The sequence below is a fragment of the Epinephelus moara genome, chromosome 21 (genome assembly GCF_006386435.1).
Source record: "Epinephelus moara isolate mb chromosome 21, YSFRI_EMoa_1.0, whole genome shotgun sequence".
In the NCBI taxonomy this organism is placed as follows: Eukaryota; Metazoa; Chordata; class Actinopteri; order Perciformes; family Serranidae; genus Epinephelus; species Epinephelus moara.
Genome location: NC_065526.1, coordinates 13,010,160 through 13,036,081, shown reverse-complemented (window position 1 = coordinate 13,036,081; position 25,922 = coordinate 13,010,160). Strand labels below are relative to the sequence as shown.

General features: G+C 41.4%; 1 protein-coding gene across 9 annotated transcripts in view; it reads left to right on the top strand.

Moving 5' to 3' along the window:
• The first annotated feature begins 3,405 nt into the window (after positions 1-3,405).
• The window catches only part of LOC126408877 (receptor-type tyrosine-protein phosphatase S-like), a 106,396-nt gene continuing 83,879 nt past the window's right edge, over positions 3,406-25,922 (top strand). For 8 of the 9 annotated variants that reach the window (XM_050074636.1, XM_050074635.1, XM_050074633.1 and 5 more), the window contains exons 1-2: positions 3,410-3,797; positions 22,395-22,608. In XM_050074636.1, coding sequence (XP_049930593.1) covers positions 22,464-22,608 — 145 coding nt within the window. In that variant the 5' untranslated portion in view covers positions 3,410-3,797; positions 22,395-22,463. Of the gene's footprint in view, positions 3,798-22,394; positions 22,609-25,922 lie in introns of all 9 variants that reach the window. The other variant, XM_050074634.1, reaches the window with a different exon arrangement.

Here is a 25,922-nt window from a genome sequence, read left to right as displayed (position 1 = left end):
CTTTTGCTCCCAATGTCCAGTAAATGCTACATCATGTAATAGTAATTGCCCACTAGATGTCAGTAGCGACAAAGAAAATCAATGCGAGGGGGCAGCCTTTGTCCCTTGAAGACCATGTGATGGACTCAAAAACTGTAGCTTCCAATTACCCTCACAAGTGATTGGTTCATTTCCCTGTCTCCTTCTCGTACTTTGTCAAGCGGCCTTTGTGTCAGAGAGCCAGAAAGAGAGAATGAGTTGTTGAGAGCGACTTTTATCGAGCTATTAGGCAGGGGCTTATTATGCATTTGTAATCTATCTGGATGAACAGAAACCTGGGCAGGCAGAGTTGCTGACTCTGTTTGCAGAGCGCTGCTCGGGGATCAGCAGAGAGGTTAGAATAAAGCCTCCTTCACACAGTCCTGAAGCGTCACGCCAACCTCCAACACTATGCTCCCAACACCTCAGATTTTGGCCTTGTGGCGTTTGTTTCTGTCACGTTGTGTGACCTAAATAAGACCAAATCTTAAAGAACAAAAGCCTGTGTTCATCTGTGTGGCATCTTTGAGAATTTAAACAAAGGGCTTTCTTTTTATTTGACTGATTTCTTTTTTTAATTTCATTTTTATTAATATTCTCAAGCAAAATGAGTGGGTTACCATGATAATTATACCAGATCAGCATCTTTCAGTGGCATGCAGGGTATAACGGGTTACTCTGGGCAGCTATGATGCATTTCCACAGTATTTTATTGTTCATATTATCAGGCAAAGGTCAGTTGCTCCATAAAATTAGTCTCTTGGCAATTACAGGCCGGTCGTTCCTTGTTGGAGGGTTTGCCTGCAGCCATTTTCATGTGATGTTTTCTACCTAGCTGCCAGAAAGTTTTAGTTCATTAGGGGTTTTGCCGAGGTATAATGTGACAAAAGAACAAATATTGTAATTGTGGCCTGACTAGCGATCGCATGGCAATTAGAGATAATTAAGGGACAAACTCCAAAAAATATTCTTTGTATTTTTAAACCATTTTGCTCCACAGTCCTGGGGCCATGTTTGCAAAATGACAAACAATAATATATAATAAATGAATTGCCTGTTTTTAACCTTTTGACGTTTGCTGTATGCAGCAGTGTTTCTAGGATTTGAGGACATTTGGGGCTTGTTTTATTATTTATAATAATAAAAAAGGTCTGTTTTGATGCTTTTTAAAAATGCATCATTACATTCAAAGTAAACAGAAATCCCAGTGTGAATCAATATATTTTCATGGTGAATTAGAGAATGGTCGGTGGGCCATCTGTCACCCTGTTGTGGGCCGTAAATTGAGTATGACCTGCCTAAGACTGAAGTGCATTTTGAGCAATGTGCTTCCTTGACCTTAATTAGGATTAATATTGATGAGTCAACACTCATTTATATGAATGGGGTGCATAACATATATAACACCTCCAAGTATAACACAGTATAATTTAACAAAATGACCACAAAGTTCAATCAACACTTCTCCAAAACAGTTTCAACAAAAGCTGAACATTATAAACTTTATGAAAGTAGGACTAATGGCTAATTAGATTGCATTTGTTTTAACCATTTTTTGGAATCGATTGATAGATCCCTTAATGAGTGCCTGGTCTCCTAACCAACTTAGAAATAATGTGGAATGTCTCCCAGTTTGATAATGTAAACCTTACTTACACATCCCATTTTCCACAATATAAAATAGTTAAAGAAAACTTTACAGGGTACACACTGTTTAAAAAAGGATAATGAGGAAAGAAGGTCCTGAGTCATGCTGTTTAAACTGTTGTAAACCCACAATACATTTTATATCAGCAAGTATATATAAATATATATAGTATTCTTTTTTCTGGTAATTGGTTGTCTGTTTGCAATTAAATAAATAAAAAATGGCCAAAAAGAGACACAAAAAGACCACAAAGAAATGCAGAGGAGCTGCAGAAAGACACAAAATAACTACAAAAATGGGGAAAACAACCACACAAGTGACTACAAACAGGACACAAAACAACCACAAGGAGACTCAAATGACTACAAAGAGACACAATACAACCAAAAGGAGACACAAATGACAACAAGAGATACAGACAACCAAAGAGACACAAAACAACTACAGAGACACAAATGACGTCAAAAAAGACACAAAACAACCACAAGAAGACACAAAGGACTACAAAAAAAACAACCACAAAAAGACACAAACGACTACAAAAGACTACAAAAAAAACAACCACAAGGAGACACAAAAGACTACAGAGACACAAATTATGTCAAAAAAGACACAGAACAACCACAAGAAGACACAAATGACTACAAAAGACTACAAAAAAGACACAAAACAACCACAAAGAGACACAAATGACTACAAAAAAGATACAAAACAACCACAAGGAGATACAAATGACTACAAAAGTCTACAAAAAGAAACAAAACAACCACAAAGAGACATAAAAGACTACAAAGAGATACAAATGACTACAAAAAAGACACAAAACAACAACAAAGAGACACAAATGACTACGAAAAAGACACAAAACAACCACAATGACACACTAATGACTATAAAAAAGACACAAAACAACCACAAGGAGACACAAATGACTACAAAAAGAAACAAAACAACCACAAAGAGACACAAAAGACTACAAAGAGATACAAATGACTACAAAAAAGACACAAAACAACAACAAAGAGACACAAATGACTACAAAAAAGACACAAAACAACCACAATGACACACTAATGACTATAAAAAAGACACAAAACAACCACAAGGAGACACAGGTTGAACCTATAAAGTGACAACTGAGCACAACAAATAACAGTGACGTTATTAACCTAATGCATCTATTGTCCTCTATAATAAGTTGACCTATCCTATCCTATCCTATATCACTGTATTATCTACCTCCTATGGTGTTATTAATATGTCCCCATAATGTCCCACAGTGAGTGGTGTTTACCCTCCAATATTTTAAAGTGTCCAGCTGTAATTTAGTGAGAGAGTTCTGCTCTGTAGGAGCTGATAGGGGGCTCTGACTCTGACTTCCTGCCAACAGCTATAATTAGACACTATATTATGGGAATCTACGAGGTTTCAAGGTGCTTATCTTCATTTTAGCCCCTGGGGAGCACAGTGGAAAGAAGAAAAAAAGACAGTCACCAATACACAGGGCCGACCTGCCTCAGCAGCCACTTCTTTTGCACCAGTCAGCGATCCAGCCAGAGCTGGAGGAGGTGTGGGGTGGAAACGGGGGTAATAGGGGTGATGGGGGATACGGTTGCTATTGGAGATCTTGCCTGCATCACGTCATGTGTTAGGGGGGGAGGAGGGGGGAGGGGGAGAGCTCCGGTGTGTGTGTTTGAGAGGAGAGAGAGAGGGAGAGATAGATAGAGCGGGGAGGGGGAGGAGAGGAGAGGGAAGGAGGAGGGCATTAAGGAAGAAGGCAGGGAGTATCAATGACATCAACCAGCAGTATCTGAGGCCGCTCGACCGGCAATGCTCTCCCGACAAAAGGGCTGAGGAGCAGCCGTGACCCGCTGCGTTCCCGAGAGGTCGGTCGACAGTCAGGACGGTGTTGGTGTCGGTGCTGCTGGAGGTGTTGGTGGTGGTGTCGGAGGTGGAGGGGGGGAAACACCGGCGATGCATGCATCCCCCACAAAGGCAGACCTTTCTGTGAGTGGAGCTCCGCTGCCACTGGATTACATTTATCCTTGCTGTTTCCGAGGAAGCTTCCAGCTGCAAATCCACCCACATGAATCTACCAGACAGTAAAGAAGACGGAGCACTTCCTACCAAGGTAACCAGCATCCTCCATCCTTTATACACTGTTTAATGTTTGCAGCCGTGCACCCCACCCAGCCGGGTTATTCTCACTTGTCGAATAGCCTTTTGGAAACTAATGAGGTAAGTGTATCTGCCCGCCGGGGTGAAATTTCACCGTTTAGCCTGTCTCCGGGGCCGGGAGTCTTTCTGTGCGTTTTTTTTTTTTAAATTTATTTCTATCATCTCAGCATCACTTGAGACTTTGGGTGAGAATCAGACCGCGGGGTTTGTGCAGAGCAGGCTGGTTGGCAACAGTGAGCGCGTCCCCCTTCACCCCCTCCTTATTGTTGGCTGGGCAGCATGAGGGACCGGGGCACACTGGCAAAGCCTTTGTTCCTCATCCACTCTCATTTAAAGTGCTTTTTCTGATGGCCCTTTAAAGCACTCTCCAGGTGTAAAGAGTGGTGTTAAGTGCATTTTTTTAAGTCTGGAAAACAGGCAAGAATAAAGATAATAACATTACAGAACAAAACCCCTCGTGAGAAATAAATAGAGCACCTGCATCCTATGGATTTGTGAAGCAGAGAGGAAGCTGTGACTCCTGTTAGTGATCCTTCAAAGATGCCACAGCAAAGATTATGATAATGCAATGCTTAACACTTCTGAGGAGCTCTATCACAGGCATATTAATAATCCAAATGGCTTATTATTCTAATATTAGTGTGATTTTTTGGTGTCTGGTATGAAAGGCACCAGGTGGCCAGGCGGATGGACTTATTTAACAAGACTGTTTTCTAGACAATAGAGTGGCTGCTGCATCTGCTACTCCCGAGCATTACTTAAAACAAGCCCATCTGCACATATAGGCAGTGTTTTGTAGTCCACAGACCTTTCATATGTCTATAATTATACGCAGTAGGATTTGCAGTTAAAGCAGCCACTCACGCGTACAGGCAGAGTGTAATTTAATGATACATCGATTCATCCTGACACATTTTCCGAGGGCTATTGCTTGTTTGGGATTTAATCATGTACACTCCAAATGCCTGTTTAGGTTTTTCTGTATTTCCGCTGCGTGGCCTGTGTAAACTGGAAAATCGCACTGTCGTGGTGAATCCGAGGGAGGTCTTCCTGCTCACACACAGATGGGGAATTTTCCCTGGGGGCGCCGTGCGTTTGCTGGTTATTGTTCCAGACCATTTCCACCTCCCTAATTATTTTTAATCAGTCATTTTTACACATGGGTTCCTCTCTTCAGGACTTAACATTTTACCCCCCTCCTGTCTTTTCACCTTCCTTCTCCTGCCTGACAGAGGAGTATGCAAGGCACCCCACCTTCATGAGAGGACCAGGGATCTACATATTTGCTCTGCTTTGACAGGGAAAAGTCATTATGTGGAAGCAGAGTAATTCAACTGGCAGATTTCACTGTCTGTCGCCGTCTCTGGGAAGCAGATCAAATACGCTCCTCCATGAGCCAAGAGATGCTCGGCCCCACAGGTATTCATCTGTTAGGAGCAGTAGCTTATGAAATCAGTGATGGCATGTTCTCCCTTAAATAGCTTTTCACAGGGTTCAACCATGGGCCTCAACGGTTTCCTGCTCCTTCCAAGCAGATAGCACTGTAAGATCCATCCAGACTTGAATATGCCGGATGACGTGCGCTCCCAGTGGAGCAGCTCTGGTTCCACGTCAAAGGCCTCATTGAAGTCTTATTCCCAGATTCTCGCAGCGGCATTACCCTTAACTACTCCGCTCTCTTGCTTCCCTCCCTCGTGTTACGTGTCGTGCCTGTCCGTGGGTTTTTGTCAGAATCTCTGTGTATGCTCTCCATTAGCTTTGTTGCACCAGTCAGCTGGAGAGGAGACTTTGATGCTGGGAGCGTAGCCACCTGTATTACACTCAGACAGAAACTTTGTTGTTGTCTAGGCATTGATATTAATTGACCTTTTCAAAGCCTTCCAAACAGTGAGCTTTTGTCTGCTCCGCTTCGCTCCTTGTTTATTCAGGGGCTGCAGAAGACAATGCATACAGCATGCAGAATGAACCCATTAGGGCTGGGCAATATGGTCCATATTATTATAACAATGTTAAGAAAAACACACTCTCATATTCAAATATATATTTTGTGATAACTTGACAGTTTTAATCCAAATTTAGTTAGTTAGTGGTAATTTATTTTGCTCCTTGTTAACAAATTTCCAAAATGAATGCTCATAATAAAGAATAAATAACATCAAGGCATTAAAAAATAACAAATATAGACCAAAAAGATGTTGTCTGAACCTTAATGTTATTATACCTACCCCTTCTACTCAGCATATTCCTATAACTAACTCATTTCCTACTGGTGTTCATGCACAGCCCATTTAAAATATGTCAAATCAAGTCAGTTTTATTCACGTTACCCAGAATCACGACAGGGCCTTACTTCCTGCACAGCATGTACTGTAATACCCTCCATCCTTAGACCCTTAATTTGGATCAGGAACACCCCCCCCCCTTAAAAGACAAACAAACAAACACACCACTTAATCTTCAGGAAGTAGCAACACACTATTCAGAATTTGCAATGAAACGATAAGGTTTATTTATTAATTTAATCTTTGTTTTAACCAGGGAGTCTCTTGAGAAACATTATCTCTAGTATAGGGCAACAAATCAGCATGATCGTTTCTAGACTTTCTGTGGATTCGTATTATGATTCATGATGCTTTATTGTTTTACAAAATTCTGGAGGCCAATTGAATAATTCTGAGCATATTTTATTTAGGACAGTTAGAAAGGAGGTTTTTAAGCTCTTGTGAACAGTTTTCTTCACAGTTCTTTGCACTGAACATCACTCTGATTAATTTATGTGTGAACATACATGCATTATCTATATAATAATGTGTGTTGATGTTGAATAAATACTCCTATAATATTGATTTCAACCAAATAGACTAGTTTTAATGTCTGATTTTGTGCCACAATTAAAGGTGACGTCACCAATTTCAAAGATAGATTGTTAATATATAAAGTAAACACCCAAACAATTACACCCTCCCATCATGTGCCAGGTTGCTGTCCCTCTTGCTCTCACTGCTTTTCTCCTTATACATCCACGACCTTTGCCCTGTCTTGTGCATGAGCATGAACGCCCCTTGTTGCTGATTGGTTGGAATAGTGTTGTGTGGCTTGGTCCGAGCCGCTTTGGTTGTTTCCCATTTACAGAGGCTGTGTGAATGCTGGATTTTTTTTTACACAGAAGGGACAGCTAGTGGACAGTGAGGAGGTATTCACTGAATTTGACAAATAGTGTTTTGGATTAGATTCACTGAACATACCTAGAGCTGAGCAATATATAGATTTATATCAATATTGTGATGTGAAACGTGATGTTGTAGATTTTGGATATCGTAATATCAAATGTCTTTTGCTGGTTTTGAAGGCTGCATTGCAGTTGAGTAATTTTCTGACCTTACCAGACTGTTCTCGCTGTTCTAATATTTCTCTTTACTCTCTTAGTCATTATATCCATGTTACTGGTGACTGTTTATCAAAAATGTCATTGTGCAAATATTTTGCAAAAGCAACTATAGTCAACCCTACAATATTGTTGCAATATTGATATTGAGGTATTCTCTCAATAATATTGTGACATTTGATTTCCTCTATATGACCCAGGCCTAACTGCACTTTAATAATCACATTTAATGATAAAAACTCATAAGCTGGGCGGCAGTAGCTCAGTCCTTAGGGACTTGGGTTGGGAACCAGAGGGTCGCCAGTTCAAGTCCCCTTCCAGACCAAATATGGAGCGTGGACTGGTAGCTGGAGACGTGCCAAAACCCCCATGGGCAGTCCCCTCACTCTGACATCTGCCCATTTAATGCATGTATAGGTCTTGTTTGTGCATGAGTGTGTATTTCGGGCCTGTGTGTATATGACAACGGAGTGAAAAAATTGAATTTCCCCTTGGGGGCTAGTAAAGTATACATATATAATTAAAAAAATATTAAGTACTTACAACAGATACTGAATGTGTGCGTCATAATTATCCATTAAAACTTTGTACATGTAAAGAGTGTAAACCAAAAACAAATTCATTCACAACTTTTTTTTTTTACCATTGAATCCCAATTTGTTCAACACAGATAATGTAAAAAAGAATTTTGTAAAAAATATTATAAGAAATCTAAATTAGTAAATGATCAGTCAATTTCACAACAACATGGATCAACAAAAAATTATGTACATATTGATTTAAGAAATATCATCCCCTGACCGAACACCCGTGTTTGTTTAGGGGAACAGTGCTGCGTTCACATGGAATCAGGCAGATGGTAGGATGGTAGACCGCAGAATCAAAACACCTTCTGGATGGCACGGGGAAAACAAACAGTCCGACAGAATGGCAGGACGGTAAAAAGAAACATGCATGACAGTATTATGCAATGGGGATGTTGTGTTTACAAAGAATGGGATTAAATGTATTAAATCAAATTATTTCGTGTTTATATTCGATGTAATTTTTCTAGCAACTGTCTACGGCCGTCTACCATTACCATTTCCGGTATTCTCTACAGGCCTCACCTAAGTTTTTGTTCCGCCCTCATCCACTAAAATTATAAACGCTTTGCTGTCTACTGTCCTCCCGATTCCACATGAACGCAGCACAAGTCGGCCTTCCTTCAGCCTAATTTTGCCTGGTTAGATGTCCTCAGCTGCAGGTGAACTATGCAGGCAGGTCATTTATATTTCCATTTAAATATATAACTAAAAGTGATGGAAACTCCGCGATAACCTTGTTTTGCAAAGGCCAATCTGAGTCTGTTGACTCTCTCCAAAGCGAGCCAGACCCATAATTAACCAGGAGGTCATTTGCAATTATGCGTGTGCGTGTGTGTCCATCGTGTGTCTGCGTCTCCGTGTGTGCATATGAGTGAAGGCAAAGAGATAGGTTGTGACTTGACTGATGCCCTTCTCCAGATGAATCAGAGATTCTGATGTGTCAGCAGGGATGAATAATGCACACACACACCCCCCACTACCTCTCTCCTCTTCCTCTTCTCTTCTCCACCTCTTGTCTTCAGTCGTTCGCCTCTCTTTTCATCACAACTGCCACATCTGAAGACATCTTCACCTTCCTTCTCACCCCTCCCCCCTCCTCCTCTTCTCCCTTATGCAAAAGAGGGCATCATTTCCTCGTTGCTGCTGCTGCTGCCTCGCTGTCCTCCGGTCAATCCTCCTCTCTTCTTAAACAGCTAACTCCTTCTTCTCCTCCTGAATAAGATCTCACTGTTGTCTCCTCCTACTGAAGTTTTACAGAGTTTCCTTTGCAGACAAAGTTTCTGCACGTTGCATGACAAGCAACATGTTTTGTGAGCCTTTCATCCTGCTGACATTCGCACTGAAAATGGCTAAATGTGTTGATGTACACAGCTCATTATCCAATCATGAGGAGTGGGAAGTGCAGCCATTGACTCGGGTTGACAGTTACATCCCTGACTGACAGGAGTCATTAGGAGGGAAGGGCTGACTGACAAGATGGCTGACAAAGCGGAAGACAAACTGCCTAATCAGAACTTGGAGAAAGAGCGGGCCCCCTCTACTTTTGAAGTGTACAGTCAGCCGCCAATAAATGTTCAAACACCAGAATATTCTATGCACCTTGCCTCAAGCGCTTGACAAGTCCTCAAGAGTATTTTCAACTCATGGAGTGAAAAACCCATCCTCGCTGCGATGCATAGAGGGCTGGAGGAATTCATTTGGGCTGGATCGGTGCCAAAATATTTTGGAGATCTTACGAGATATGAAATAAGAATTTTATCTGGATTTCCTTTATTCAGTGGGATGAAGCCGTATGAATGCTAATGTCGACAGTAAAACTTGTATCTCTGTGTCTGTCACGCAATACATTTTTTTATTATCTTATTATCAGTCCGTGGCCATTACAGTATATCACTGTGTTATACGTTGTGTGCCAAAAGACAGCAGATGATGAGGTTATCTTAGGTTTCAAAGCCCTGTGTGTCAATCTGTCCCACTTTCTAGCCAAGCTAGTGCCGTAGCTGTAGCATAGGCTGGATAAAATAAAGGATGTAGCTACCATGATGTCACCTATTGGTTTGTGGAAGTTCTGAAGCCTCAATTCTGCCGTCTTGTTTTTTAGGAGCCAGAGGTGGCCATATTTTGACAAGAGGGTGGAGCTGGGAAGGAGTGAGGTGTCTATAGCCTGTCACTCAAAGCAGCCACACCCTTAATCATGCACAACTTTAAATCTTAATAAAATGTAAACGGGTGATTTATATAAAAGTTAACCTCCTGTACAGTTCTCATGAATGTTGAAATTAGCAATAGAGACCCAAACTGTTTTTGTACCAGGCTGTAAACGTGTTTATTTCCACTGTAAAGTTGGGCATTTTCGTCTTTCGGGGAGCTTCTCACTTAGAGCCAGCCTCAAGTGGCCGTTGGAGGAACTGCAGTTTTTGACACTTCGGTGATGGCTTCATTTTTCAGCCCTGGAGGTTGCTGCTTGGGCTGTAGGGGTGGCAATGTTGGATAGTTGTTGGCCTATTGGATTGATTGCCATTAATTTTTTTAAGGGACATGTATGTCTCCCTCAGGGCCCCTTAACATTTCATCCAGCATCATCACTAGGTGATTTGTTGATTTTTAACATCGGGATGGCCCCCATCTTTTGATTTGATAGAAAATATTTTACTTTCTTTGTCCTTTGGTCAGGGTTTCATTGGGTAAATTTACTCAAAAGATTATCTGTGCTTTGTCTTGTAGTGGTGCTTAACATGGCCACTTTTAATAATTGCACAGTCTCAGAACGTATGATGGCACATACTGGTATTAAACTGAACTTGGGAAGAATGAAGAATGAGGTGTTGAAATAGAAACACTCTGTCAAAAAGCTATTTGTTATACGACTGGATCCGGATAGGAGAGCATCTGGGTCTAGACCGGAGGCATGGGGAGGAATTGTAGGTTAACAAGGGGGACATCAGCACATTAGCATTGCCATTGTGAGCTAATTGTAAGCTAATTTTGAGCTGATGTTAACGTGTAGCTCAAAGCCTTGGTGTACCTAATAACAGAGCTGCTAACCTGGCTGTAGACTCTTAAGGCCTTTACACACCGGGGGCGTGACAATAAATAACACAAAAATGCAAAATACTCACCATCAAATATTTTGCATTAAAAATATTCATACTGGCAGCGATGCGAATTTGCAGCGGTTGCAACACTTCTTCAGTAAAAGTAGTGCTGGGTGATATGCAGATATTGACAATAGTGTTGGATTGACTATTTGTGTGTTCATAACAAATTTTTGATAGATAATCATCAGTAATGCGGATATAATGATTAAGTGGGTAAAAGCAAATAATAGAACAGCCAGGAAAGTTTGGTAAATTCTCAAGTTACATCACTATGGTGCATTTAAAACCAGGAAAAGACAAACGCATACAATATTACGATATCCAAAATCTAGATGATATCTCACATCACGATATCAGCATAATATTGGTATATTGCCCAACCCTTAATAAAAGGTTTGAATAGATTTGCACCAGCTAATTCTTCAGGAAAAAAATGGATTCGGCATCATGTGATGATGAGCTTGTCCTCCTCCTCCTCACTTGACCAAAGAAGAGGAGATTTTGGGTACATCCCATTTAACAAGGTAGAGAAAGAGAAGAACAGTTCCATTATGTCATACAGGAGCTGAAGCTTTACCACGGCTGGTTCCAAAAATATTTTAAATGTCATAATTTGTGATTATAATTTCATACTAATTATTGTAATACTAGGTGCTGAGAAACACAAACAACCAACAGGTCTGCCATTGTTGTGAGGTCGTCTGTTCTGCACAACATGGTTAGGTGATGCCTTTATTGGCAGACAATGGGCCCCTGGGTACAGATATGCAAAAGGTGCCCCCACCTCTCTGGCATAGGAGCAAGACACACACACATTTTATAGCTGTATAGTCCCTTTCTGTCTCATTGTTTTGTTTCTCTTGTATCTATTTGTAATAGTTTTATGTCTCTTTGAGGTAATTTAGTGTCTTTTTTGCCTCTTTTGCAGCTATTTTGTCTCTCTGCAGTCCCTTTGCATCTCTTTGTGGTCATTTTAAATCTCTTCTTGGTCAGCATGTGCTGATTTGAGTGACATTTTGCAGGTTAGGGCCAGAGTTCCCCACTTACACTTTGGGCCTCTGGCCTTGTGTCCGGTAGGCCCATTCAGTAATCCTTCCACTGTGGTATAAAAGCTCAGAAAAACTGACCTTGTTTAAAAAATTTACGTCCCTTTTACACAAATTAAATGCAAGAAAAAACCATCCCTGGTGTGTAAAGACCTTTAGCCTTGTTCTGAGTAATTGTGCATGACAGTGGAGTTAACATTTCCTAAAAAACAGACCTTCTGCTTGTGCCGCCTATCCAAACCAATTGTGCCCTGTTGTAGTCGGCTCAATAGCTCCAAGAAAAGAAAAGGTTTTGGCACACCTCCATATGCCAGTTAGTGAAAGAGCATCTTTATTGCATCAGTGAAACAGCTCTGTTTTCCTAAAAGATCTTTACCATGCTGGATGGGAAAGGGACAACGTCCAGGAAGCTTACGGCTCTGTTCCATCATCACAGCTCACAGACAGAAAACTTAAAAGCTTGAGATTGGACTCTTTCATTCTGCAGACTGTGATATGTTTGTGTATGTGTGTAGGTGGAGGTGGTGGTAGTGGCGACTGGTTGACATGTCTCTTGAATGCAGCCCCATATTTGTTTGTGGCATTTCATGATTACTCTGTCTCCACGGCGCTGAAGGATGCCAGGTTGGATGAGGTATTTGTTTGACGGAGGTGAGAGTAATGGCTAGTCGTTGTTGGAAAGCATCCGTGCACAAGTCTGTTACCGTTGACAAGCATTTCATCTCTTCACTTACCGAGACACGCTCTCCGTCTGATTCCAGCAATGAGACGGAGGACGAATGCAGTTTTTCTACCCCATTACTCCGGTTTTCAATTCTATTCACAACTTTATCGTCCCTCAAGGAGAAATTCATTTGGCGTCACAAATCTCATCTCCATCAGGAAGCCATGCAATGGCTGGTTAGTGACAGAACTGCTAAGGCCGGCCGCCTGTGTAGCACCTAAATAGGATTTGTTCACCAGCACACGCAGCCTCAGAAATCAGCTCGACTTCTATTCAGCAGTAAATTCTTTACAATAATGATCATGTCAGTCATCTTTTCGGCCACATTTTTTATGCTCTGAATCGATCCATACTAACACCATATAAACAGTGAGCGGCGTGAAATGTATGTTAATGCTCTATAGATGATCTCAGTGTTTTTGCAGAACAGTGTTGCAGTTGTGAGATAATGAGCTCTCAGCGGACGACATATCATGTGACCAAGCCAGACAGGTGATACCATGGCAGCACAAATACACAGGAGAGAATTGGATCATGGGCAAACACAACAGGGTGTCTCCAGAAAATTAATAAGCACTTCCCAAAGGAGCTGGAGATAGTTTACATGAGCAAAGAATGGATAAAGGGTTGCTTCAAGATTGCAGCACACGAGAGGGGGAACAGCAAACGTGCAGCGGAGATCAGTCAAAGCTTTGCAGTGCTGCGCCTGGTGTGTGTTGGTATGTCTTGTTGTTCATTCTATAAATCAATAAAAGGATGAATCCATTTGAAGTCCATTTACGGAGCTTACGACATCCCCATTGGATGATTCTATGTGAATGATCAATCAATGTGCGGTTATTAAAACAGAGCACCGTGCTCCTCAAGGCTACTGTTATCACTCTCAAGACGAGCTTATCAACAAGCCCCGAAATCTGCTTTACACCGCCCGACTTTGTCTCCTGACTGATGTGTGGGTTTTGCTAAACAGCTGAAACAGGGCGGGGGAAAAATGGCTGGCATGTCTCATTAATGAAGTGCAATTGAAATATGATGATGGCCCGGGATGATGACAATGACATCCGGGAAGATGAAGGTGTTCTCTGTTGTCACGGAGCCTTAGTCCTGCTCCAGGAGAAGCTCACTAATTGGCTGCGGTGTGTCGTGGCTGGCAAGACACACCACTCTTTTTGCGTGTGTGTGTGTGTGCAATGCTCCATGGAATTTTAATCATTCATTTTATTAAGGAATGATGGTGAATCTTTGGGGGGCTGACAGCCACACGTGAATGTAGATAGATAGATAGATAGATAGATAGATAGATAGATAGATAGATAGATAGATAGACAGACTGTACAAACCAGTGTTTCCCACTTCCGTGCCATAAGCAATGCAAACATAACAAAAGTGATAATTCATACATTAATTTCCTGACAGTGTTTAGAAATCATGGAAAGAAGCAAACATGTGGCACCGGCCCTGTAATCGTATAATTTACACAAAGCCTCTCCTCTCCCATGTCAGAGCTGTTTAACAATTAGGGATCTACATGCAAGTGCATAACTATGTGGACATCAGTATGTATATACAGTTCCCTCTCCCGCTAGGATAAGAGTCTGTGCCAGCCTCAGATATGCTAATTGGACAGTGAGTTGACAAGGACTCAACCATCAGCCTGCGTAATGAGCCGCTGCACACAAGATCGGCTGCCTCTGAAGAGCCGAGCAACAGGGAGAGAGAGGTTGCCGAGAGAGAAATCACCAAATATGTTTTTTGGGGAGCGTTTGAGAGCTCTGTGTCGTTGTTAGCGTCGCGTAGGTGTCTGCACGTGGACACACAGCTGTTGTCAGGTGAAAGCGTTATCTGCAAAATGTCAATTTTTTTTTTTTTTTTTGCATGAAGGAAAAAAACCCATCCAGCTGGATGACATTGCATTCTTGGCATTACCCTAAGGGGTTTGAAAGAGGTTTATGAGCCTAAGGGGTTGAAAAATTGACTCAGCTCATGGAGGAGCAAGTAATCCTTCAAGTTATTTCAAAGCGTGAAAATTGTGGAAATCGAAGCTGTGAGGTTTTCAACCAACAGTGTGACGCATAGCTCCCCTTTTTCAACCAAATTTGGGACAAGCATATAGATTGTGAATTCACACTCTTACATACCCTCACTTTCTCAACCATGTTAAAAATACATTAATATTAGCCTATAGATAACATTCAGCTGTTAATGCAGCTAAGAATACGCTCCATTTAAGCCTGTGGTTTTCAAAGCAATATCTTTAAAGATGTATTTTCCTTTTTTCAAAATTGTTTTTACATTAAGTCTAAATGACATTTTGTTAAGGTGAGCATAAGCAGATGGCGGGTGAAAGCAGCACCTTAGAAAAAAGGCATGGGCTTCATTTCAACACTTGGCGGGAGGACACATGAAATGGGGGGTTTGGAGGTTCTCTGCCAGAAATTTTTTAATGTCAAACACCTATTTTCCTGCATTTTGGTGAATATTTATGCACCAATTTGTGCATTTCCTGTATCAATTTACGTTCGTAGTGTCTTTTAATTTTGTCCAGATAAAAGTCCTCTGCTACTTTCATGTTTTTATTGGTGGGAAGAAACGGGGATTGTGCCCCCTGCGACCCCCTGAAATTTACGCCTATAAAAATACGTCTATATTTAGCATATGCTAAATGTAGCATAGCATGGGGACACATGAAATGGGTGGTTTGGAGGTTCTCTGCTAGAATTTTTTTAATGTCAAACACTTAATTTCCTGTATTTTGGTGATTTTTTATGCACCAATTTGTGCATTTCCTGTACCAATTTACATTCTAAGTGTCTTTTAATTTTGTCCTCTGCTACTTTCATGTTTTTATTGGTGGAAATAAATGCACAAGTTATAAATATTGAGGAGATCGTGTCCCCTTGAAATTTACGTTTGAGCCTCGGAAAACAGGTGGCACTACATTAGAGATTAATTAAAGGTTCATTAGTAGCCTAAATAATGGTTAAACCTATGTACTGTAAATAAAAACTGTAAATTAAATTTAAACGAGCACTGTTTTACATTATATTCTATAATGATATGTTTATATTTAGCATACATGATTTACAAAATCTAATTTAAAGGGAATTTAAAGATTTACTGAAGCTGACTCTTCATCATGGCAGCACTAACTGTGACTTTCACTTAGCCTATAAACACTTTCACTACCTTCCCTCTGTTCTGATCCCCTCTGATAATCTGCCCTATATGTACTTTTATACCATTTGGTAATACATTCCCTGCTTAGCGGGAGCCACTCCATCTGTTGCTGGGCTCATCCGAGGCCAGTGCTTCCATTACTCGATGCCTCTTTCTAGCTGTGTCGGTTTGTTTGACCTTGGAGCCCCTTTAAGATGCGTGGGTGTACGTTTGCCGCACTATTGTTGGGCTGCGGCAGCTTTGCTACGTCCTAGACACGCAGAGATTGAGGTCAAAGGGAAACTTAGTTTGGTTATTTTTGCACATTAGGACCGGGGAGGGAGACGCTGTCAGTCACGCTTCTCTCTCCGCCCCTCCCTTTGATCCTCAATCACGAATCCATGTGTTGTCTTGGCTGTGAAATTGTGATGAACAAAGACTGAGGCACATCCGTAAAGTTTTAATGGGAAACAGTGATCCAACAACTGAAATGGTCAGGAATAATGCTGGTGTGTAATTGATGTCCTGATGTTGTGAAGTGTGGAAGGCTGATAGCTTCTTCACTTCTTGCCATGATTGGACAGAAGGGTCTGACAGAGGGGATGCTGCTGTAATTGTGGCTAAAATGAAGAAAAACAAGGTTTTAAGCTGAGAAAATGGTGCCCTCTTAAATCAGCAGAACTTCCTCATTCTGTTGTCTTTAAATGCTTAGTGCACATGTCCTCTACCCTGGTAGCTGCAGGTGATCAGTTAATTAAATTGTGGCCTCAAGCAAAACTCATGCTCCCTGCCAGAGAAAGCCACAGAGAGGATGTGGGCGGATACAATTTTTCAATTCTGTTTTCTCACGATCCCAAAGAAAGCTATTTTTATGGTTCGGATATCATTATTTCATGATAATAAGAAGAAAATCATGCTGGTTTTCTGAAGATCACATAATAAAGTATGAAAGGAAACTTCTCACTGGGGACGTAGGGGACGTTAAAGACAGATTTGAAAGCACTCATACAAAGGACACACATTCCACCTGAATGCCTGAATGCCGACGTATATTCTCATCAAAGAGGGAGACTGAAAATGTGCAATCAGAGATCTGCACAAAATGGAAATTGTAAATCCTCAACTGCAACAAATTATCAACACAAATAGACAGATCAGACGGATCTTTCTATAGGCAACATGGGGGTTGGCAAGCCCACCCAGAGACTGGTCGGTCTGTGGTCCTGGCACTGCAGGTGACCTTAATGTGTTCATCAGTGAGTGATTATCAGATTGAGAACATGCTAGATTATTGATAGATACAGTGGAGTGGAGAGTATGTGATGAATATGAGTATTAGAGTCAGTTTTCTAGCGGAGGGTATACACAGATATAAGGGTTAGCAGCTAAAGAGCAATTATTGTCTATTAATTACGTTGTTCATTTGTGTTGATTTCTTAATAGCTGCTGTTGTTGTTTGTAAGAAATACAAATAAGGGCATCAGGGGAAGCTTGTGTATTGCTTGTGTCTGTCCTCACTTACCTCAAACTGTGGCCTTTTACCCCGAGACTCAGAGGCGTAAATATAGACAGTGCAGGCAGTGCAATGGCACTGGGGCCCCCGGGGTGGAGGGGACCGTGGAGAGAGCGGGCCCTTGCTAGTGATTCAGATTGCCACCTTGGAAATACACCTGTGTTCAGAGATAAATAATACCAAAAAGAATATTATTTATTTAAAAATTTGCTATATATGTCTTCAAAAAGGCAAACTCATCTGTCATAGTTCTCTTTTTTTCTTTTTCTCTTTTAAAATGTGCCTTTTTCCTTAAGTATAAAATCTATAAATGTACTATAAAAGCTATTCAATTAAATGATTATTAATAATGATTACTTACTTTCTTTGATATTTTTGTCAGATATGCAGTGATGATTGCTGGTTAATATGTGTGTTGATTTTATCCGATGTCAAGTCTCTATTTGTGTCAAGACAATTCATGCGCAATAGTGTGCATTGGGGCCTGTCATAATTTCCTTACGCCACTACCAAGACTGAAAGAAAAAATAAATATCAAATTTATTAATATGGTGTTATTGTATTTTCCTTCTACTATTCCAAACATAAAAATTAAAACACATTTTTAAAAATGAATATATATTATTTTTCTGTGAAGTCAATAAAGCAAAAATAATTAAAAAAAAAAAATTCAATCTTTATTTGACCAGTTAAATCTCATTGGCAGTATTAATAAAACAACAGAAAATCAGAAACAACAACACAAAAGCAACCAACAAATAAGAGTCAGCTAAAAACAAACATTAATTTATGATTGATCCAAATGTCAAATTCATTATTAAGTATTTTTATAATCAATTAAGCTATTATTTTGGGGTCGGTGAATGATTTAGTGTGTAATTGGTAATTTCATAAATAACTTAGTTTAGTAATTAATAATTTAATGCGGCGAATTAAACATCTCAATTAACCACAGTTCACAGTGAGGCCTTAAAATGGCCTTTTTGACCATCAGCCAACTCCCCAAATTTTAACATTTAAGTGACGTGAATTAAAAAAAATAGCTATTTAATTAGTCAGATTAAATAATTACTGATAATGAGGATAAATGCTCGCATGAATAGCCGAAAGAATCGATAAATGAGTTCTCATTTCAGCAGTGTGCTCCTTGTTTAGGAAGGCATAATGCATAATGACATAAATGGGCCTCCCTTCCTTACCTACAGGTGTGGTGTGAGCTGCTGTTTCCATGACTCATATTTGCTCTCAGCAGTGTGATTTGAAACTCCAGCGGCAACCTTGTTTACAGCTTCAGACCGGCGAAGAAAAGTGTTGCCTCGGCTTGGGAATGTTACTGCTATTTGTCAATAGTTCCCATGATAACACTGTTTGGATGTTTGTAGCATGGGGCAACCGTAGCCCTAATTTCAGCATCCTGCAGCAGCGTTAAGTCTGATAGAGATTCAGACACACCTGAGTCTCCAGATTCATTTATATTCAGGGCAAAGAATCGCAGCATTTGAGTGACAGGTGTGTTTTCTTGTTAGAGAGGAGCCTCAGATAGTTTATTTCCACTGCTAAAAATGTAACCAGGGCGGTGCAGCTCATGCCTGCAGTAAGCCGTGCTTCATCCTGTGCCTCTGATCCTCAATGTGTGTGCGTGTGTGTGTGTTTATGCATGTGTGTCTGTATATTTGTGTGTCTGTGGGCTGTGTGTTTAAGAGAGTGAGAAGGGACGTGTGAGAGAGTGAGTGCCAATCTCCCCCATGATGCTTTGCCATCTGCCATGTGTATGTGTGTGCATGGCCCTGTGGGTGTGCTTGCATTTTGTGTGTGTGTGTCCCACGCCTACAGGGTCCAGGGTCAGAGGAAATGTGAGGTAATCAGTCCCAGCCCCTCCTTGTGTCTGAATAGGACACGGCTCCGACTCCAAACTTTTCCTCTCTCCGCGCCGGCTCACAAAGCCATGCATAATTGATAAAGAGGTTATTTTTATGCTGAGAAAATGTAAGTGTGCGCCATAAGTTCAGAATCATTGGTAAAACTATAAAAGAGGACAAATGACAGTGGATAAAATCTTATTATTCAGCCCTAAAATGCTCTGTGCTGCACTGCTACAGACATTTTTTTTTCCACCTCCCAACGTGTGCCTCTAAAATATAAATAAAAAAGTTTTCTGATCTTTTTTTTCTTTCTGCTGAACCGGGTCCCCCAAGCATCACAACACACTCGCAGCGCTGGATCCGAATTAAAGCTTAAAGAAACAAGAAGAACACGAGCTTCCTATCAGGTGTGCTATCTCACTGCTAGCGTGGTGCCGCAGGAAACAGATCTGGTCTTTCTATCGTGGCTCGTTGTCATGGAGACAAGCCTTGGGAGACCATCTCAACCCACTTGTGGTGAAAGGCATCATGGGTAAAGGGGGAGGGGGTGGGTGAGGTGAGAAAAACAAAACATGTCATCTTCCAAGGGACCCAGTGGAGCAGGGGGCAGGTTGGATGCCACCTAAACAGTGTTATTTCATCAGCCTGATGGAGCACAATAACCGGTGTACATTTCACCACCTGAGCTATGGTGTCATTATCGGCCTCCCCGCAATAAGTAGCGCATGTATCCCCATCAATCTATCTGTCTGGCTGACCATCTGTGTTGCCACGCTGAAAAGGTAATAAGACCAACCCCTGCTGCCTTCCCTCTGGATGCTGAGCCAGATGATCAGGGAGAGCAGGTTGTCATATCTGTGAGGGGGCTGTAGAGACTGTAGGTAGGCCTGAGTCATGAGAATATTCATGCTCACAATGCTCACACCTTTCAATTCTGCTTCTGCGACAAGCAAAGTGCACGGCCGCTCTCTATCTGGAGGGAGGAGCGTGGTTTGAAAGCGTTAAATGCCATTAGCACAAGCGAAGACGTGCCCAGACCGGCCTGGTCTGCTGCTGCGTCTGTGTATCGGTTTTGGCTGGCTCCCTCGACGTTCACAGCTGTAGGATGCTCTAAGCCCTTTTGTTTGAACTGTGTCAATGGACCAACAACAGCTGGAGCAGCCAGCGCAGGGCAGCTGTGGGGAGAGGAAGAGGATTTGGATACAAGCAGGGGTTAGAGTGTGCGTATAGAAAGGGAAGGAGATGAATGATAGGGTGCGGCGGAGGAGATGGCATCAAGAGAGGAGAGGTTAACAAGGGAGGTGAGGAAGAGAGAGGGAGGAAGGGGATGAAAGGAGATGGGAGAAGAGGAGATTTCAGGAATACAGCGACTAATACAGGAGTGAGACGAGGGTAAGATTAAGGATTAGGTGCAGGGTGAGCGACTATAGTGGAGGTAGAGCAGAGAGGGCTTTGTCAGCAGGTGAAAGACAACGGGGAGGGGTGGATAAACTGAGAATGATAGAACGGGTTAGACTGAGGTCACAGAGAGCTATGAAGGCCCCGGCAAATCCACCGCACAGGACAGAGGAAGCAGACACTGCAACATGCGAGCAGTACCTAATGTTTCAGCGGCCGTGTGGCTCCACGCAGAGCAGTCCTCCTAGTTAGATTAACGGTGGCAAATTGAGTTACCGTAAGAGGAGAATTTACTTAACATGCTGCCAATGGTGCTTGAATGAGCCCTGATCTGATTTTTCTTATCGCATTGTTCAATTGAAAAAGGGGACGCTGAAAGCTTTTCTATTCAACGTCTATTACGCAGCGCTTGATAAGGCGAGGGCAAAGCGGCGCGAAAACGAGCCCCGTATCAGATAGACGGCCATGTTTTCAGACAAGCTATTTTTAGTGAAGGAACTGGCAGACAGTAATGTGTTTGAGCAGGTCATTAGCTCAATAAGTGGTTGGAGGAGTCTTTGAATATGTAACTCACCAGAAATGCCTCTTTCATTTAGTAAAGGCGAGCAAGGGTCGGCCCCGTCTCTGCTACTCCATTTCTGCCCGTACATCGGGGATGTCAGGGTGAAAGCGCGCTTATGGGTGTTTGTGCATATTTATGTGTCGATCACAATGTGGCCTGTCACCTGTGAATACATATTATGTCTCCCCTGGAGCATATACGTTATCCTGCTCTGGTTCTTGAAGGGAGACGTGTATTTGTGTGATATATGACAGGTTAACAAAGGCTCCCTTCTCATTTGGCCTCCCCACCTGCGTTCTGACACATCAGGCGGAGAAGTGGGGGTCGGGAGAGCTCGATAGGACTGTGGAGTTATTGACTCTCAGACAGGGAGCTCCTGCACAGCTTGTCTAAATCTCTGCAGCAGAGCTGAATTATGCTCAGACTTCCAGATATGTGCGACCTCGTGTGCGTGCGTTTATGTGGGGAAAGAGAGCGAAATACTGTCGGAGATCCCCCCCCCCCAAGGCTAGGGATTAACAAGAGGGGCAACATCTATTAAAGCAGCAGTTTCTGATACATTCGGTGTTATTGAATTTTGCTGCATTCCTCCTGACCCCTCAATCCTCTTTGTTTAAGTGTTTTCCATTACGGTGGCACGCTCTGGATGTATTATTGCATTAGTACTTTTATATGCCACCAGTACAGTAAAATACTGAACGCTAAGAAGGAATTAGGCCACAGCTAAAGTTAAATGAAATTATTAGGACGTCTGGGGGGGGGGGACTCTTAAAAATGTATCATTGCGGCTCATTTCACGGCTCACTAGAAAAGGAGACTTATTAATACAGAAGCAGTACGCTGAAAACTATTTTGGTCTGTTTCTTGTCTTAGTTGTTGAGCAGTGGCTCTATTGTTCTGGTATTAGTTCAGTCAGAGCTGGCCTGCTTGAGCTGTTAATCCCAAGTCAGAAGTGCTCTGGCTAAATCAAAAGACCTAATCCTGCATTAGCATGAATTTGTCTTTAATTTTCTTCATGAAGATGTTCTCTCTACATCTGTATGAATTATTGTATGTTTTCCCTCTCCCCTCATGGCGCACTGACATTTCAGCTGCCGCTCCAAAAGCAGAACGATGAATCAGAGGTGGTGGAAATATGCCTTTCATTCGTTTCAGCTGACCTTCATGTTTTTTTTCTGTGTGTGTGTGTGTGTGTGTGTGTGTGTTTGTGTGTCTACAGAGTGCCTACCCTTGTTGAGTGAAGCTTCATCCGAATCTCCGTCGTCTCCAACCAACCCACGGTGGTGCCATGCCTCTGTCTAGGAGAGGTGGAGTTCTAGCCCAGTCCAGGAGGCCTATCCTGGGGCTCCGCCTTAGCGCCTCTCCCCTGTGTCTGCTGCTGCCTTTGATAATCCTGCTAACCAGCCCTTTGAGCAGCGTGTGTGGAGCACCAGGTATGACTCTATCTATCTAGCTATCTAGCTATCTAGCTATCTGTCTGTCTATTGCAGTTAGCCAGTTAGCTTTCTACCTATCTAGTTAGCTAGTAAGCTATCTTATTAGCTATTTTTTTCTATCTATCTATCTATCTATCTATCTATCTATCTATCTATCTATCTATCTATCTGTCTGTCTATCTGTCTATCTGTCTGTCTATCTGTCTGTCTATTGCAGTTAGCCAGTTAACGTTAGCTTTCTACCTATCTAGTTAGCTAGTAAGCTATCTTATTAGCTATTTTTTTCTATCTATCTATCTATCTATCTAGTTAGCTAGTAAGCTATCTTATTAGCTATTTTTTTCTATCTATCTATCTATCTATCGATCTGTCGATCTGTCGATCTATCTGTCTATCTATCTGTCTATCTGTCTGTCTATTGCAGTTAGCCAGTTAACGTTAGCTTTCTACCTATCTAGTTAACTAGTAAGCTATCTTATTAGCTATTTTTATCTATCTATCTATCTATCTATCTATCTATCTAGCTAGCTAGTTAGCTAGTAAGCTATCTTATTAGCTATTTTTTCCCGTCTGTCTGTCTGTCTATCCGCTGGTAACGTTATCTTGTTAGCTAGTAAGCAAAACTGTTTATCTATCTATCTATCTATCTATCTATCTATCTATCTATCTATTGGTCTGTCTGGCTGTCTGTCTAGTTAGCTAGTTAAGCTACTTAGCTAACGTTATCTTGTTAGCTAGTAAGCAAAACTATCTATCTATCTATCTATCTATCTATCTATCTATCTATCTATCTATCTATCCTTTTCTTTCTCTTGGTCTCTGTCTCTTTCTCAGTTGAATGACAGCAGGGACATTGTTAACAGTAAATTGGGGCTGCAACTAACGATTATCGTCATTATTGATTAGTCTGCCCATTATTTTCTCGATTAACTGATTAATTGTTTCGTCAATAGTGTAATAATAATAATTCCCTGAGTAAATTCCCAGAGCCCAAGGTGACATCTTCATGATATATGTGATCCGACCAACAGTCCAAAGATCCAAAGCTATTTAGTTTAGTATCATGTATGACAAAGAAAAGCATCAAAATTCCACAATTAAGAAGCACAACACCATCAAATGTTTGGCTTTTTTTTCCTTAAAAAAATTACTAAAATGATTCTTAAATAATCGAAATAGTTGACAGTTAATTTTCTGTCCATCGGCTAATTGATTAATTGACCAGTTGTCACAGCTCTATTGTTAATGTAATATACAATGGTGAATACATGTGAATGTATTTATGCATGCGCATCTTTTTGTGTGTGTGTGTGTGTCCGAGGAGTGAAACCAGGCCTGCCAGTACAGCAGCGCTGGACTGTGGCGTTGTTAATATGTTTGATAAGCCGGGAGGTCCCATCAGCATGTTCCTCATCATCTCCTTGATTACAACATTTCCACAGATTTCCTGCCTCAGTTAGTCCACACACATACACCCACGCACACACACATGCTCAGACACACTCAGCTGTCACCACTCTGAAAATATAACCAAAGCTGATTTCTTGAAAGAGGATGTAGGCTAAAGATGGAGATAGCACTTCTCACTGTTAGGAATGGGGATTGTCTAATGTATTTTTCATTTTCCATTTGTGTAAGCAATTTAGGGCCACAATCCTTTGAGAAGACTGGCGTCATATCTGAAATATTTTTATATTCAGTGAAGAGGTAGAATTACACAACACATAACTTTCACTTGAAACGCTGTGGGATTGAAGATCGCTGCCTTTGGACCACCTACAGTCTATCTCTGCAGAACAGACAGTGCTGTAAAAAAGCTCCATCTCACATATCTCCCCAGCGTCCTCAATAAAGAAAGTCACACTTCTTTTTTCTTCCATTAAGTTTTGCAGAACTTGTAAATTAGAGTGAAGAAATGTAATAGAAATGACTCAGAGCTAACCAAGAACCACTGAAATGTCATGCTTGGGATCCAGATTTTCCTTGAGCCAAGATAAATCTATTGTGATTTCTGCCCCAACAGTATTGGTTCCATTTTTAATTCTTTTGTGAACCTCCACTGTATTCTTCACTGGTCATTCTGCAGAGCTGATCTAATTTAAATTATTTTTATACACCATTACCAGATTTAACTGGTCAGAAATCTACTTGTCCAAAGGCCCTATTTATTAGCTGTTCTCAAAAAACAACATGACGTGCCTTTGAAAAACGACCCTGCTTTATTTGCCTTGCTCTCTCAGTTTGTTGCAAACTCTGCAGTACATGGTTTGAGTTGTGCCCACATCCTCTAATTCCACCCAACTAAGCGCCAGGATTTCTAGCACCTCAGAGTATAAACTTAGTCATGTTTATGTTTCATTCATTTTTTACCACTTGCCCAATGAGGCAATGCATTTATACATTTTAACCAATTGCTAATGCCCAATGGGGCAAGTGAGTTGCTAGATTTACTAGCTCCACATGGCATTTAACTCGACTTGCCCTGGGCAGTTGGGCAACCCTTACTGTTGAGCCCTGCACCAGATGGGAGCATTCTAGATCGCAGGTGTACTAAAGCCTACAAAGTCACACAGACATAGAAGTGCTAATGACCCAAAAGAATCACAACTGTCCTCACAATAGGTCTTCCTTATAAGGAGAATAGTAATTGTTAAATTACTGGCTATGTAAGAATAGTGCTGGGCGATATGGAGAAAACCAAATATCACAATATTTTTCGACCAAATACCTCGATATTGATATTGCGACAATATTGTAGAGTTGACTCTTGGTGCTTTCACAAATTTTGAGAGTGAATAATGAGATTTTTGATCAATAATCATCAGTAGCTATGTTTCCATCCAAAAGTGATTCGAATCATTGGGAAATGCGCATTAAAAGAAATACGAATCCTGTGTGTTTCCATTAAATGTACGGACTTTGGTGAAAACTACAAACTCCCGCGAGTTTTCCGCAGAACTGGAAACAAAACAAGTCTCGCAGTCTTCTTCTTCTACGTTTTCTGGCGGTTGGCAACCAGCTTGCAAATGCATTATCGCCTTCCCGACCCGGAGTGTGGATATTACCATGGAGAGAGGTGCGCTACGTCAGACTTAATTCGAACATAACTGTTTCCATCCCCCGTTTTGCGAATCAACATTTTTTCGAATCAACCAAAACCCGGCTAAAGCGAGCGTATTTTAGTTTGTGTGAATCAGGGGATTTTAATTCAAAGTTTGGCGTTTCCATCATAATTTTCCGATGCAATACTTCTAGATGCGCATCTTAACAGGCTGATGGAAACATGGCTAGTAATGCGGATGTAATGAGTA